This window comes from Theobroma cacao, chromosome 2 (assembly GCF_000208745.1).
Source record: "Theobroma cacao cultivar B97-61/B2 chromosome 2, Criollo_cocoa_genome_V2, whole genome shotgun sequence".
Taxonomy (NCBI): Eukaryota; Viridiplantae; Streptophyta; class Magnoliopsida; order Malvales; family Malvaceae; genus Theobroma; species Theobroma cacao.
The window spans coordinates 9,834,980-9,848,715 of record NC_030851.1 but is presented as its reverse complement, the minus strand read 5'-3'; the positions used below and the strand labels follow the sequence as shown (position 1 = coordinate 9,848,715).

The 13,736-nt window shown below is 34.2% G+C and overlaps 2 protein-coding genes across 2 annotated transcripts; both read right to left on the bottom strand.

The window, feature by feature from the left end:
- On the bottom strand, positions 9,259 to 9,973 carry LOC18608619. The gene has a single exon (XM_007043407.2). It carries the CDS (start codon positions 9,779 to 9,781, stop codon positions 9,518 to 9,520), a length of 264 nt encoding a protein of 87 aa, XP_007043469.2. The 5' UTR covers positions 9,782 to 9,973; the 3' UTR covers positions 9,259 to 9,517.
- Positions 12,741 to 13,499, bottom strand: LOC18608618. Its single transcript, XM_007043406.2, has one exon. It carries the CDS (start codon positions 13,411 to 13,413, stop codon positions 13,174 to 13,176), a length of 240 nt encoding a protein of 79 aa, XP_007043468.1. The 5' UTR covers positions 13,414 to 13,499; the 3' UTR covers positions 12,741 to 13,173.

The following is a 13,736-nucleotide window of genomic DNA, read 5'->3' as shown; positions in this document are numbered from 1 at the left end:
ATGAACAACAACAGCAAGCTTTTGAGCAGATCATAGGTATTCTTACTTCCCCTAAGACAATGACTATGCCAATCCAAAGGGAATCAATAATGCTATACTTCACCTCAACTCCACATTCAATTAGCGCTCTACTTGTTCAAGAGGTGGAGGGGCAATAACGACCCTTGTATTACCTAAGTAGATGTTTGCATGAGAGTGAATTAAACTACCCACCGATGCAAAAATACTATTTTACACTAGTGTACGTAACTGAGAAACTTCATCATTATTTCTTGGCTCACAAACTTAAAGTGGTGACCAAGTCAAATCCAATATCTTGATTTCTCGGCCAGCCTTATTTGGAAGGATAGCAAGGTGGCTTCTTTTACTTGGAGAGTTTGACATTTCAATTGTGCAACTTAAGGTGATCAAGTCTCAAGCTCTTTCAGATTTACTAACACATTTCCCATCTCAATTTGAAGAAGTAATTCCTGATTCTATTCCAGAAAAGCTCCATGAAGTATACTCTGTCAGCACAGAAGATGGAAAATGGGAGTTGTATTTTGATGTTTCCTCCACTATGTTTGGTGGAGGTGTTGGGATAGTTTTAATTCCCTCAAGAGAAGTTCACACAAAAGATGAGTTGTCCTATAATTTTCATAATAATCAAGCTCAATCAAAGAGAATAAATAAGGTGGATGTACCTAGCAGAGAAAATCCTCTTTTTTTAGCTTTCAAGTTGGATTTTCCTTGCACCAACAACTAAGCAGAATATGAGGCGTTGATTTTGGGGTTGTATGCGGCCACCTTTATGGGAGTCAATAGCTTATGCATCCATGAAGACTCTAATATGATTGTAAGACGAACAAATGGTGAGTTTTCTCTTAAAGAGCCTATGCTTGCATCCTATAGAACTATTGTCCAATCATTATTACAGCAATTCCAAAAGGTGAGATGCGAACATAGCTCAAGATCGACTAATAGACATGCAAATGCACTTGCTACTATAGTTTCCAAAATACAGATGCAAGAAGAAGATCAAAATACTATTTCAATATTAAAGAGAAGACTTCCATGTCCATCTTGTGAGCTGTTACAACCTCGCACTTATGAATAAAAGGATTGGCGTAAACTTATAATAAGAGACCTGCTCAATCCAAGCTTTACTGCTATCTCACGGTTAAAGCACTTCACTCTCATTCATGGTGTGTTATACCACAAGGGAAGTAATGGAGTATTGGCTATATGCATTTCCAAATGTGAAACAAAGGAAAGATTAAAAGCAGTCCATGAACAGTGGTGTGGAGAGGAAGGACCACAGTTGCATCGCTTACTCCAAAGAGTAGGTTATTTTTGGCCCACTATGTCCAAAGATGCGCTTCAATTTCAACAGTCTTGTCCTAAGTATTCAGAACCTCCAGATGTGCATGAATGTCATTTTGTAGGAAGTGTGGACAATTGACGAAGGCCCTACATTGACTTCCTTCAAAATGGAATCCTTCTAACAAATTTATAAGATGCAAGACAAGTAAAGAGAAAAACTCAACGCTTCTTCCTGAAAGGAAATGAGTTGTTCCGAGTATCATTCATGGGATGTCCTCTGAAATGCGTATCTCCTACTGATGTAAATCCCTTAATGAAAGAAGTTTACGTTGGAAGTAGTGGATAACATGAAGGAGGGAGAAAACTTTGTCAGAAATTGTTGGATCTTAGATACTATTGGCCTACCATGGAAGTAGATGCAACGAATTACGCAAGGAAATGCCATGAATGTCAAGTCCATGGAAATGCCATACATGCTTCAACTATAGCACTCTAAAGCACTATCACACCTTGGCCTTTCCACACTTGGGCATTCGATTTGATTGGGCCTATCAATCCCCCTTCTAGGGGACTATAGATAGGGTTCTTGTGATAAGAAGAGAAAACATTTGAAACAAGTAAAGGGTGTACCGGAGATAGCAGAGAGGAAGATTGGAGCAGTTCTTGAAATACTGAATGTCGTGGTAGGAAAAAGAGAATAATGGTTCTGAGTGAGAATAGGCTAGAGATAGAAGCTTTGAGTGAGAGTCCAATCATTTTGAAAAGTCCCTTTTTTGACTTGTGAAGGCTCTATGTATAGTGTCAAAAGTGATGGTTACAATAAAGTGAGCTATACGTGAACAGGTACAAGAAATGAAGCTGTACGTGAATAGGTACAAGAGAAAAAGCTATACATGAACAAGTACAAGAGAAAAGCTATACGTTAACAGGTACAAAAAAACAAGGTAAAAGCAGGAAACATTTGTACTTCAGGAAAAGGTTAAGAGAGAGACATCTTAACTACCTTTATATCTGAGCCACCAAGCCAAACTCTGAAGAACATCCCAATATGAAAGTAACCCATGAACCTTGCCACATATTTCAGATTACTTTCATTGTCATCTATGTGAAATTGTTATTCTGTGCAAAGTAGTTATTCTACTTGTAATGGCTGTTCTCATTATTCTCTATATAATGTTACGCGATAAAATAATTTTTTAGAGAATAAGTATTAACCAAAATCGACTATGTATAGGGGCATACGTGGATACTTGCAACAGCAGAATGTTTCACTAAATGGGTAGAGGTTATTCCCTTAAAGAAAGCAACAAGATCGATTCTGGCCAATTTCATTGAAGAAAACATCATATGTAGATTTGGAACACCCAAGCATATCCTTTCAGACAATGGTACTCCATTTGTTAACTCTAGTGTAAAGGAACTTTTAGCCCTTTATGATGTCGATCATGTGAAGTTAACCTCGTATTGCCTTAAAAAGAATAGTCAAACTGAGGCCACCAACAAAACTCTACTCAAAGTGCTGAGTAGAATGGTACATGACGATCCTAAGATGTGGCATGATGCTATTCCTGTGACACTATGGGCGTACAGAACTTCCAAGCGAGCACTTACTAATGCTACTCCTTTCTTTTTAGTATATGGGACAAAAACTATTCTACCTGTAGAAATCTTAGTTCCATTAGCAAGATTGGCCTTAGATGCTGAGATGGACAATGATGCTTTACGAATGATGGAACTAGAAACGTTATAGGAAAAAGGGATAAAGCAAAGAAGAACTTTTCCACGTATCAAAGAAGGTTGAGTAGAGCATATGACAAGCTGGTAAGGAAAAGAAGCTTTGAAGAAGGTGACTTAGTACTCTGTGCAGTAGAACATATTAGAAGAGGAACATTAGCGGCTAAGTTTAGTCCAAAGTGGGAATGACCATACGTTGTCCATGAGATGAACGAGAATGGATATTGCACACTATTGAATCCAAAGATCAATGCTATTACAATATCAGTCAATTTTCAATACATTAAGAAGTATCATATATGACAATACTATCCACTATCTGTCTTCTTTATGAATGATTTCTTAGAATCATCTTTTACCAATTGCCTTGTATTTTTTTTACTTTGAATGCATTATCAACCATAGCTTTATTGCTTTCATTTTGGCTGTCTTGTGATATGTTAGAGTAAATTCATTCAAAGTAAATTTATTTTCAATCGTAAGCTTTATCACTCTTATTTTGACTGTAATATTATTGTTTCACTTTGTCAAAAGTTTTATGCTTGAAACTTTCACCATATGATTCATATTTTAGCTGCAAGCTTTAACCCTCATAATCTGGCTTTATGTTATTGGCTGCAAGCTTTATCGCTCACTTTTTGGTTATAGTTTGCTATTCAGAAAAAGGCCACAGCTTTAAATGCTCATGTAATATGTCATTTTCCTTTTTATTAGGTTGAGGATTATTCTACCTAATATAAAGTTGAGAATCCCTTTTAGCTGCACACAATAATACTTGTGAAACACTCATATGATTGCAAAAAATGAAATACGGAACCAAGCAGCTCAATAAAACTACAAAGAAAACAAAGTAAATGTTCACTTTAGAGAATCAGTTTACAATATAAAAAAAAGAAAAGCAAGGAAAAGCTAGTTAAGTATGAAATTTAGAGGGCAGGAGAATTTATCATCCTCAAAATTGGAGAAGCTGTCTAATCTTCCTTGCAACTCCATCTTCCTTGTATCAAGCTCTTTTATCTCAACCTCTATGTTAGGTCTGTCAACATTTGTCGTAATGTATCCTTTGGCCTTAACCATGTAAGCATCAAAGCATTTAATGTGATAACCAGAGAGGAGAACATCTTCCATAAGACCCACCATCTTCAGTAATTCTTTGAGAGAAATGTCTGCCTATGGGGAGGAAGCATCTCTAAAGAAGTACCCAAGCTATCCATGATGCCTTTATTAAAGAATTTGTGTTTAAAATGCCAAAATTCACCTTCTACTTTATAGACATTCTTCAATAGCTGCAAGTGTTGTGGCATTACTAGAATGCCATGAAAGTCTTCCAAATTAGTGTCAAAATCATCTTTTCTACGTTCTACCACTAAAGAAAAAAAAAGATGGCATACAATGAGTAGTAAGAATAAGGCATAACAATATTTAAACAAATGATATTTGAGTTATTATAAATACCTCTAAGAAAAGAAGAAGAATTACGAGTAGAATTCGAAACATGCCGAGAAGAATAACCATTACAAGTAGTATTCAGAATACCCTCAGGAGAAGAAGCATCACGACTAACATTCAAAACACCTTTGAAGGCAGAAATGTTGGGAGTAGCACCAAGAGTAGCATTGATTCCAAAGTTATTTTAAATACTGTGAGTAACTTCAAAGGTTCCCCCAGTAATGATATTTGCATTGTTATGTTGAAATGTTTCGAAGCTAAACCCAAGAGCACTCTTGTCATTTTGGTTAATGGCATTCACATCATCACCACCAACTCCAATAGTAGAACCCACATCGTCATCACCAACTCCAATAGCAGCATTCACATCATCACCACTAACTCTAGTAGCAGCATCCACATCACCATCATTGACTTCCGTAATGTTATTCACCTAATCTCCACCAACACTTTGTATAGTGGACGGTAGAAAATTGGTCATATCTATCAGACCTCCTTTTATAGCATTACCATCTACCTCTCCTCCCAAACTCTAATGTTTATGTCCGAGAAACCTCTTTTCAATTGACTTATCATTGGACTCATGGCTATTCGTGTGGTCACATGATTCTTCTTCACTCTTAGACTTTGAGATACCTTATTCTTCCACTTTTGCACTTGGAATTGATTTTTTTTATAAAAAAAAAAAAAGAGAGAGTTCAAATATCTATGTGAGAATGAAGTGAAAAAGGAGATAAAGAATAGCAAGAAACAAGCTTACCTGACAAAAGGTTTTGTTCCTCTTAGAAAGAATCAAATGAAGTGACATGTCATTATTATTGATGGAAGAAACACACAATTGCGCCTTCGGATCAAGTACGACGAATGAAGTCCATTCCTCAAGACAATTTCCCTAATGGAGTTGCCAAAATGTAGAGGGTTCTTATGGTTAAGGAGAAATAATGTGTTGCAATGAGTGAATCGAGATGTGTTAGAGGCGGCAGAGAGAAAGACTAGAACAGTCCTTGAAACGTAAGTACTTTGGGTGACAGGTGGTGAGGGATGAGAAAAGGTGGAAGAGGTGACAGATAACAGCGAATGGGAAAGGTTGTAGAGAAAAAATGCTTGGAAGAATCTAGAAAGAGCTTTTAGGGTAATATTTGCTCGGTGTCCAATCCCTTTTCTTTACCTTCAAACCTCTTATTTATACTGAATAGGAACATTTTCTTAAGAGTAGTTAGGAGAGCACGTTTAATCATGGGAAAACGTGCTTATCATGGAAGAGCAATTAAAGAATGTTTTATGGGATATTAAAAGAATGACAATGTAGTTGAGTAGTGGGCGTAAGTTTTGAGTAATTGAATATTGACACTTGATAGTGAGCCACTTATATTTTTAAAGAGTAAGGAAAAAATAGGTAAAACACATGTACTATAAGGAAAGATTAAGAGGAAGTCTTCTTAACTATCTCCATATCTGAGCCACCAAGCCAAACTTTCTAGAAAATGTCATCTGTGAAGGTAACTCATGAACCTTGCCATTTGTTCTGAGTTGCTTTCACTTCCCCGTACAAACAACTGTTTCATACTTGTTCTTGGGTGTTTCTACAATTGGAATGCTCTTGGGCGCTTCCATGTTATTAATGCCTTTGAGCGTTTCCGCACTTGGAACACCTTTGGGCACTTCCATGTTTGGAACACCCCTAGGTACTTCTGCGCTTGGAACACCCTTGAGCCCTTCCACGCTTAGGGCGTTTTTGCTCTTGGAACACCCCTCGGTGCTTTTCATGCTTGAAACACCCTAATGTAATTTTCTTGTAAACAGTACTTTAAAAATAATTGTTAACCAGAATTAGGTATATACAGTTTATAAATAGGACTTTTCTAGTTGTAGAACACACAAAAACAACTGTCATACAATCTCTCTTAATTGTAAAAAATTTCTTAAATATTTTTTTATATTATTTTGTTACGGAAAAACTTTATAGAAATCTGATAATATTGTCATATGTCGGTGAATGCTTAGTAGATTGGTTTTTTTAGTGCAAAATACAATTAATCACTAGGTTTTATTATATCTTTGAGTTTTATCGTTTGTAACCTATTTGTACACTAATAACTAGTGGAGGTAAATAAAATCTTAAGGAACTGAATTGATACATGCTTGGGATTCTTTTTTTTTTTTATATATTCTTGTATTTTCAATTTCGTGTTCTAGCAATCTTAAGGTTTTATTTTGATTTGACATTGGTTGTTGCAAGTAGACCATTAAGAGTATTAGTTTTTGAAGCAAGTTTGATGGTGGCAATTTTCAAAGATGACAAAAAAGGTGCATTTCTTACTTTCAAGTTTGAAAGTTGTCTATGTCTTAATATTACGAATCTCACATTAGTAAAAAATTAGGTAAATATTGGGTATATAAATATAGGTCTTCTACCATTTATCAGGTATGTCTTTTAGGTTGGGAAAATGGGCTCGTAATTTATAGGCTTACTTAAACTCTATTTTCAGAGTTTAAGTTCCGGCCCATGACATTTAGTATCAAAGTTGATCTGGATCTTCACTGGTATAGCACTCCAATGAGAGACAGAAAGATAAGGATCGAAGTAGATCTAGACTAATGTAAGAGTCTTTTTCCTCTATGACTAAAAAGCTAGTGCAACAAGAGCATTTCACAATTAGATAGGGTAAAATGTATCCCATATCAATAAGAGATTTAGGGTAGATATTGGGTATATAAATAAAGGTCTTTTACCACCTATCAAACATATATTTCGGGTGTAAAACTAAATTTTTGAAAGTTGTTTAATGGCTTATTTGATACATATCAGAATGAGGTTACTTCAAAGGAATTATGAGACAAATTAAAGGTCAAGTATATGTCACAGGATGCAACTAATAAGAAATTTCTTTTCAGTTATTTCAATAATTATCAAATGGTTCTCGAAAGATCTATTATTGAGTAATTGTATAAATTTGAAAGAATGTTGAATCAGTTTAAGCAACATAAAATGAATATGGATAAAAGTATTATTGTGCCCTTGTTATAGATAAATTTCCTCCATCATTGAAAGATTTTAAAAGAAGTTTAAAATATAAAAAATAGGAAATTACTCTAAAGACTTTGGATAATCATCTTCAAATTGAAGAGAAATATGGCAAACAAGATCAGAATTCTAGTTCTGGGGAAGCCAATGTGCATATCATGTAGGAAGGACAGATCACTAAGTTTACCAAAAAAAATTTCAAATAAATTGCTAATGTGCCTATATTCAGAAAAGAAAAAGAAAGACACATGCTTTTTAATGACATTTTAAGAAAGAATGTTGATTGTTTCAAAAAAAAAATGCTTCATCATGTGTTGATATTTACATTTTAATAATTCCCACCTAACAGAATTTATACTACCTTAATTTAGAAAATTCTCACCATCTTAGCTTTTCAAAATATTTAATTTAAACTCTTAAGTTAAAGTTAAAAATTGACGAAATTGATTTCAAAATTTTTAAAATTATTTAAAAGAAATAAAAAAATATAAATGAAATCTTTTAGTTTCTTGCACTGAAAAGAAATCTCGTACTAATTACGAGATTATTATCTCCCAAATTTTCCTCCCTTTTATTCAGGGATGCCATTGAATTGGATATATTTTCTTTCTCGAAAACAATAAATTGTTGGATACTTATCGGATATTTTGGATATACGGAATCGAACCGGAACCATCCCGGAGATGCATCAGCGTCTTAATGCACGTGCAGGTACGGAAACGAGCTTGGGGAAGACACCCTTGGAAAGTTTCGGTCGCCACGTCAGTATATACATCCTTTCCCTCCTCCGAACTTGCGTGTGAACACCAACCGTGAAGTCGTTGACGACATTGTTTAATTTTTTTAAATGTTTTTTTTAGCCTTCTATCTAGTCTGCGCTTTTCTCTTTTACGCTTTATTATCATCAGTGAAACTCACGCGCTTCTCTTCTTCCTTCTTTCCTTTCTCCATTTCTGTCTTCTATGTTTTGCTTTATTAGCCCCTCCATCGACAACGACAGCATAAGAAGAAAAGGCCTCTCTTTCTCTCTCTCCATTGTCGATTGTATTTTTTTTTTAAATTTCTGCTTTTTTTTTCTGTTTTTGTTTAGTAAGGCTTTTGGGTGGTTGTTGAAATCTCTTGAAGAGCCTCTCTCTCCCTATGTGTTTTGGCATGTTCATCGTGAGGAGAGGAGAGGTTGGCTGATGAAATCTGGGTTCTTCGCTTTACTAACATCTATTTCCTTTACTAACATGTATCCAAAAGGAAAATGATATCTGATACACCACCTCTTGAAACCTTGTTTGATATTCCTGTTTTTCTAGTCCTGTATTAACAAGGTCTAGACAAGTAAGAAAAAGGGATGATTTTAGTTAGTAAATTTTTTTTTTCCTTTACAACTTAATTGTTTAAAACTAGTATCAGGGTTATGCCTATCAAAATATAAGATGGCAAAGATCAGTTGGATTGAGCAATTTTGTTATCGAACCATTGCTCTTAACTGTAGTATTCATTTGTTAGTTGAAATGAAATCAGCAATCAAGTTTCATTTTAGAGTTAATGTCCACTGAAGTTGATCAAACTGAAGAGAAATTATATAAATATTCATTTGCTAATTGTGAAGGCCAGTTCTGCTGTGTGAAAGAATGAACTATATATCTTCTTGCATCAATCGAATTTTGCTTTGCCTTAGATTGTCAAGGGAAAAGAAAAGAAAATGGATAAGTAAAGTTCAATCATTCAGAGAGAGAGAGAACAGAGAAACAACGTTGAGAGCAGAAGTTATTATCCCCAAATTGCATCTCGGAATGCAACTTTGATATAGAATTAGACTATATATACAGTTTACATTATTTTGAAACAATCGTATATAAATATCTCTCATTTTTAGTCGTAGGAATAAGCAAATAGGCTCCAAAATCTCTTGAGAGCAAATCCATCTGAGGAAGAAACTTTTTCATGCGACAAATTTCTCGTCAGGAGCAATCAGAAACCAGCTCTTCGGTCTACCATTTGCTTTTAATTTGTTCAATTGGGACCCCAGCAGCTCAAGTACATGACTTTCCTTAAGGATTCCTCTGCTTGCTTCGTCTTCTCATCTATTCCTTTGCTTGAAACCATTGCAGATGATGAAGAAGACAGCTTCTTGGTCTGAGAAATCGACCTGACATGATTCTTGGCATGGTGGTGCAGTGATCTCATGGTGTAGTTCCATCTGCAAAACCCTTGATCTTTTAAGCCTTCCACTGCTGCCATACTAGCTGCTACCCAAGCTCTGTTTGTTGAACTCATGTTTAACCTTGCAAAGACTTTTTTTTTTCTTTTTGGATGTGAATAAAAGTGCTAATGCTTTTCTGATGAAACAAGACAAAGACGCTTTCTTATATAGGGGTTGATGCTGGGAAACTGAAGGCTGTGGCTGTCACCACTTACCAGCTACCAGTGGTTTGGGTGTTGAAAATGGAAGAGCCAATGGTATTCACGATATTGCGTCACTGACCTTTCAGGAAAGTTGGCTTTATATAATAAATGTGAAACGCGCACGCGGTTTTCCCTTTAAAAATACAATTAAGCCGGGAGTTTTGGGATCAAAACCGCTCTGTTTTCTTGGAAGGGAAGGCTGAAAAGCATTAATCTACCTGCTTGTCAACTAAGGAATTATTTATCAAAACTTTGGCATATCTCGGCAGTGGAATTGTCTGAAAGCATATTCATTCGGAAGCGAAAAGGCTAAGTTATTCTCCTACTTTACATTTATATGGATGCGTTTGGTAGGTAGGATTATCGAGAAGATATTATAAAATAAGATAAGTGGATTGAAATTAAATTATTTTATTTTATATTTATTGTGTTAAAGATTAAGAATAAAATGGGGTAATTTTATATCAGAGTATTTAATTTATTGTTTAATACTTGATTTTTTTATTTAAAGAGTATGAGTTCGAATCTTTTTATTAAAAAAAAATAATTTTTATCTTATATCATGTTTGATATGTGTAAAATTAAAGGTAAATAAGATTTTTTTAATAGTCAAATTACTATTCCTTAATGTAAATAAATTTCAATTTATAATTTTATAAGTATAAATATAATTTAATGTTTTTTGACCAAAATATATATAATTTAAATTTATATAACTATATTAATTTTTTTAAATGAATTAAATTTATCTAATTATATTTTTTTCTATTTTTTTCCTTTTCTTTTTCTCTTTCCTTCTCGTTCTTTCTTTTCTTCTTTTCTTCTCCCGTCGACCAAAGGCCAATTGCTAGTCGGCGAGGGTCAGATCTAGCCTTAGCCACTCCACCATGGCAGTTAAAGCCATTGGGGACGCAGAAGGGCAAAGGATCTCACTGCGCATGGGCCCCATGATTTGCGGCTTCCGACCTTGCTAAAGTAGGTGCAAAGAAGAGCTTTAGCCTCGTCGCCAATGTGAAAATTGATCAATATGAATATTTTGTAATATTGGATGATAAATAATATTTTAATTAATAATAATTAATTAATTAATAATAATAAATAATTTATTTAAATTAAAATAAAAATATAAAAATTTAATTAAATATGATAAAATAAAAAATTATTTAAAATTTTGAAAATAATTTAAAATTTTTTTAAATATGATATAAAAAATAGTAATCAATCAAATAATGACACTTGTCATCTCACCATTAGTTGAAGTTAATTTTTAGATGTAAGTTTTAGGGGTGAAATAAAAAATGTAAAAGCATTAATGATCCAACCCCATGGAACTAAAAAAATAATCCTCATTTTTTTATTGAAAGCAATTTATTAATAATAATAGAATTTTGAGTAAATTACTGTTTTATCACTCAATTATGCTACTTAACCTTTTGGTCACTTTGATATGAACATGCCACTAGATCAATGTATGGTGACAGAATGTCATTAACAAGTCCATCGTTTTTAACGTTTCAGTGACTAAAACAAAAAAATTTATTAACATTAATAACTAAATATATTATTTTTTAAAATTGGGTTATCAGAATAAAGAAAATTCAAAGAAGTTAGGTAAGTAAAAAAGTGGTTTAGCCTATCATTTATTACTAGAGCCTAAGATTAACAAATGTAAAAAAAAGATTACCATTTTCGTGTTTTCCCTTGTTCCGTATGTTGCTTTTAAGCAGTCAAGCTTGAATGTTTTACCTCCGGAATTGCTTTATTAAATAAACTTTTACCTTGACAAATGCATTTCTGGTATTTTGTGCTGAGCTGCCTACTAAAGGTAACAACGCAAAGCAAAAATCGCACGTACATAACGGAAGAAAAAAAGGGTGCAACGAACTAGCTGGCGTTTGATTATTAGGAAAACTTGCAAATCTGTAAGCTGTCTTGGTTTTCTTAGCAAGGCATAATTCAAGTTTTTTCCACTCTTCCAACGTGAACAAAAGATTCGCAGCCCTTGGACAAGTTGATCCTATTCATTTTTCTTGAAATTGACCATAAATTCATTAGCATTTGGAATATGCAAAGCGACAGCGTCAACAGTGTCATGTATTCAATAATCATCTCTATTCATTTTTCTGGAATTTTCCACTACTAAGAAGTTAAGGATCTTCACAAGAGCTTTGAGCCACGTGGAGCCTCAATGTTTCGCAACGTGGATACCTCATCTGTTTGACACATGGGGCCGTAGAAGGTTTTCTCCGCCTTTTTCTTCGTTGATTCTTTCTCTTTGCCTCTTTTTTTTTTTTTTCATTTTTCTTTCTCTGTTTTTTTTCTCTCAGCCTTTCTCTTCTTCTTTGGTTTTTCTATTTGATGTTTTGGAAGCTTAAGAGAAAGGGGTTTCTTGCTTTCTTTTTTAGGGTTTTTTTTCTTTGTCTTAGGGTTTTTCTATGTCATTTTTCTTCTTTCCTTTTCGGATTCGTTTTTGCTGGTTTTTTTTTTTCGTTTGGATGAGTCAGGTTTTCATTGGTGGTGCCTTTTAAACTTTTGTTTGGGATGCTATATTTTGCAATTTCTTATTCTTTTCATAAATTTTTTCGGGGCTTTCTTTTTGGATTTACCAATTTGATTAGTAGGATTTTCATTTTATTATATGATTTTATATTAAACTAATTGCAATTGTTAATTTCTCTTTGTTTGTAGGATTTAGAAATGGAGTAAATTAAGGTGAGTATTATTTTTTGTATTAATTTTAGAATATGATTGTTACCCGTTATATTTGTTGCTTTCATTTCTTTTATTTCTTAACTCAATTTTGTTTTGTCCGTTTTCAAGTGCCTTTTTTAACCTTTTTCTTTTCTTTTGTAAATGACTTATGGGCATTTTGCTCAGCAACATTATACATCTATTTTGTCAATTTTCCAACAATTGAGTAAAAAAACCGAATAAAAAAAAATATTGACTGTCCCGAACGTAGGACATGGGCATCACTCTAGTAATGCATAAAAATTAGCTTAATTAAGCCGTTTTACGTCTAAACTGTCTTCCTTATCCCTGTATATCAACATGCCCGCTACGTCTGATCAATCATATACCATGTAACCAACAAACAGAACAAACTAGTAGACAAAGAAATAAACAAGTTGACAAAATTGCTCTCTTTTATCTGATAAAACAGTTGCTTACCTATCTGTACAAGTTTCATATTTCCTCCTCATCTTGAAGGACTAGACTATAACGTACGTACTAGCTACAACCTCTACTTCAGTGCTTTGGTGTCAATAAGGACCCCAACAGCTCAAGTACATAACTTTCCTCAAAGAGTCGTCAGCCTGCTTTGTTTTTTTGCTAGAAGCCATTGCAGAAGAAGAAAGCTTCTTGGCCTGAGAGAATGATCTAACACTATTCTTGGCATGTTGGTTAAGGGACTTCATTGCGTGGTTGTGGTTTTTCAAAGCCTCAACAGCTCCAATACTTGCTGCAACAATCCACGCTTTGCTTCCTGCACTCCAATTCATCTTCAGTTCGACTTCAAAAATTTATTGTTTTTCCTACTCTTTTTCTTGTTTCTTGGCGGTCAATGTGTTGGCTTGATGTTTTGTATAACTGCACGCACGCTAAGAGAGGTATTAGGTACATATAGAGAAGTTGAGACGTTACGTGGTGACAGCCGGCGGTTTTGTTAAATCAGGAAAAAATTTTGTCCATAGTGATTCTTTATTGCTGCTGGAATTCGATACTACAAACACAGTGGTTTGAGCTTGAGAGTGGTTTACTAAAGTGGGGCGGGGCGTTATTCTACGTAACGTCAGTTCTTCAGAAATTGATGATGGTCATTATT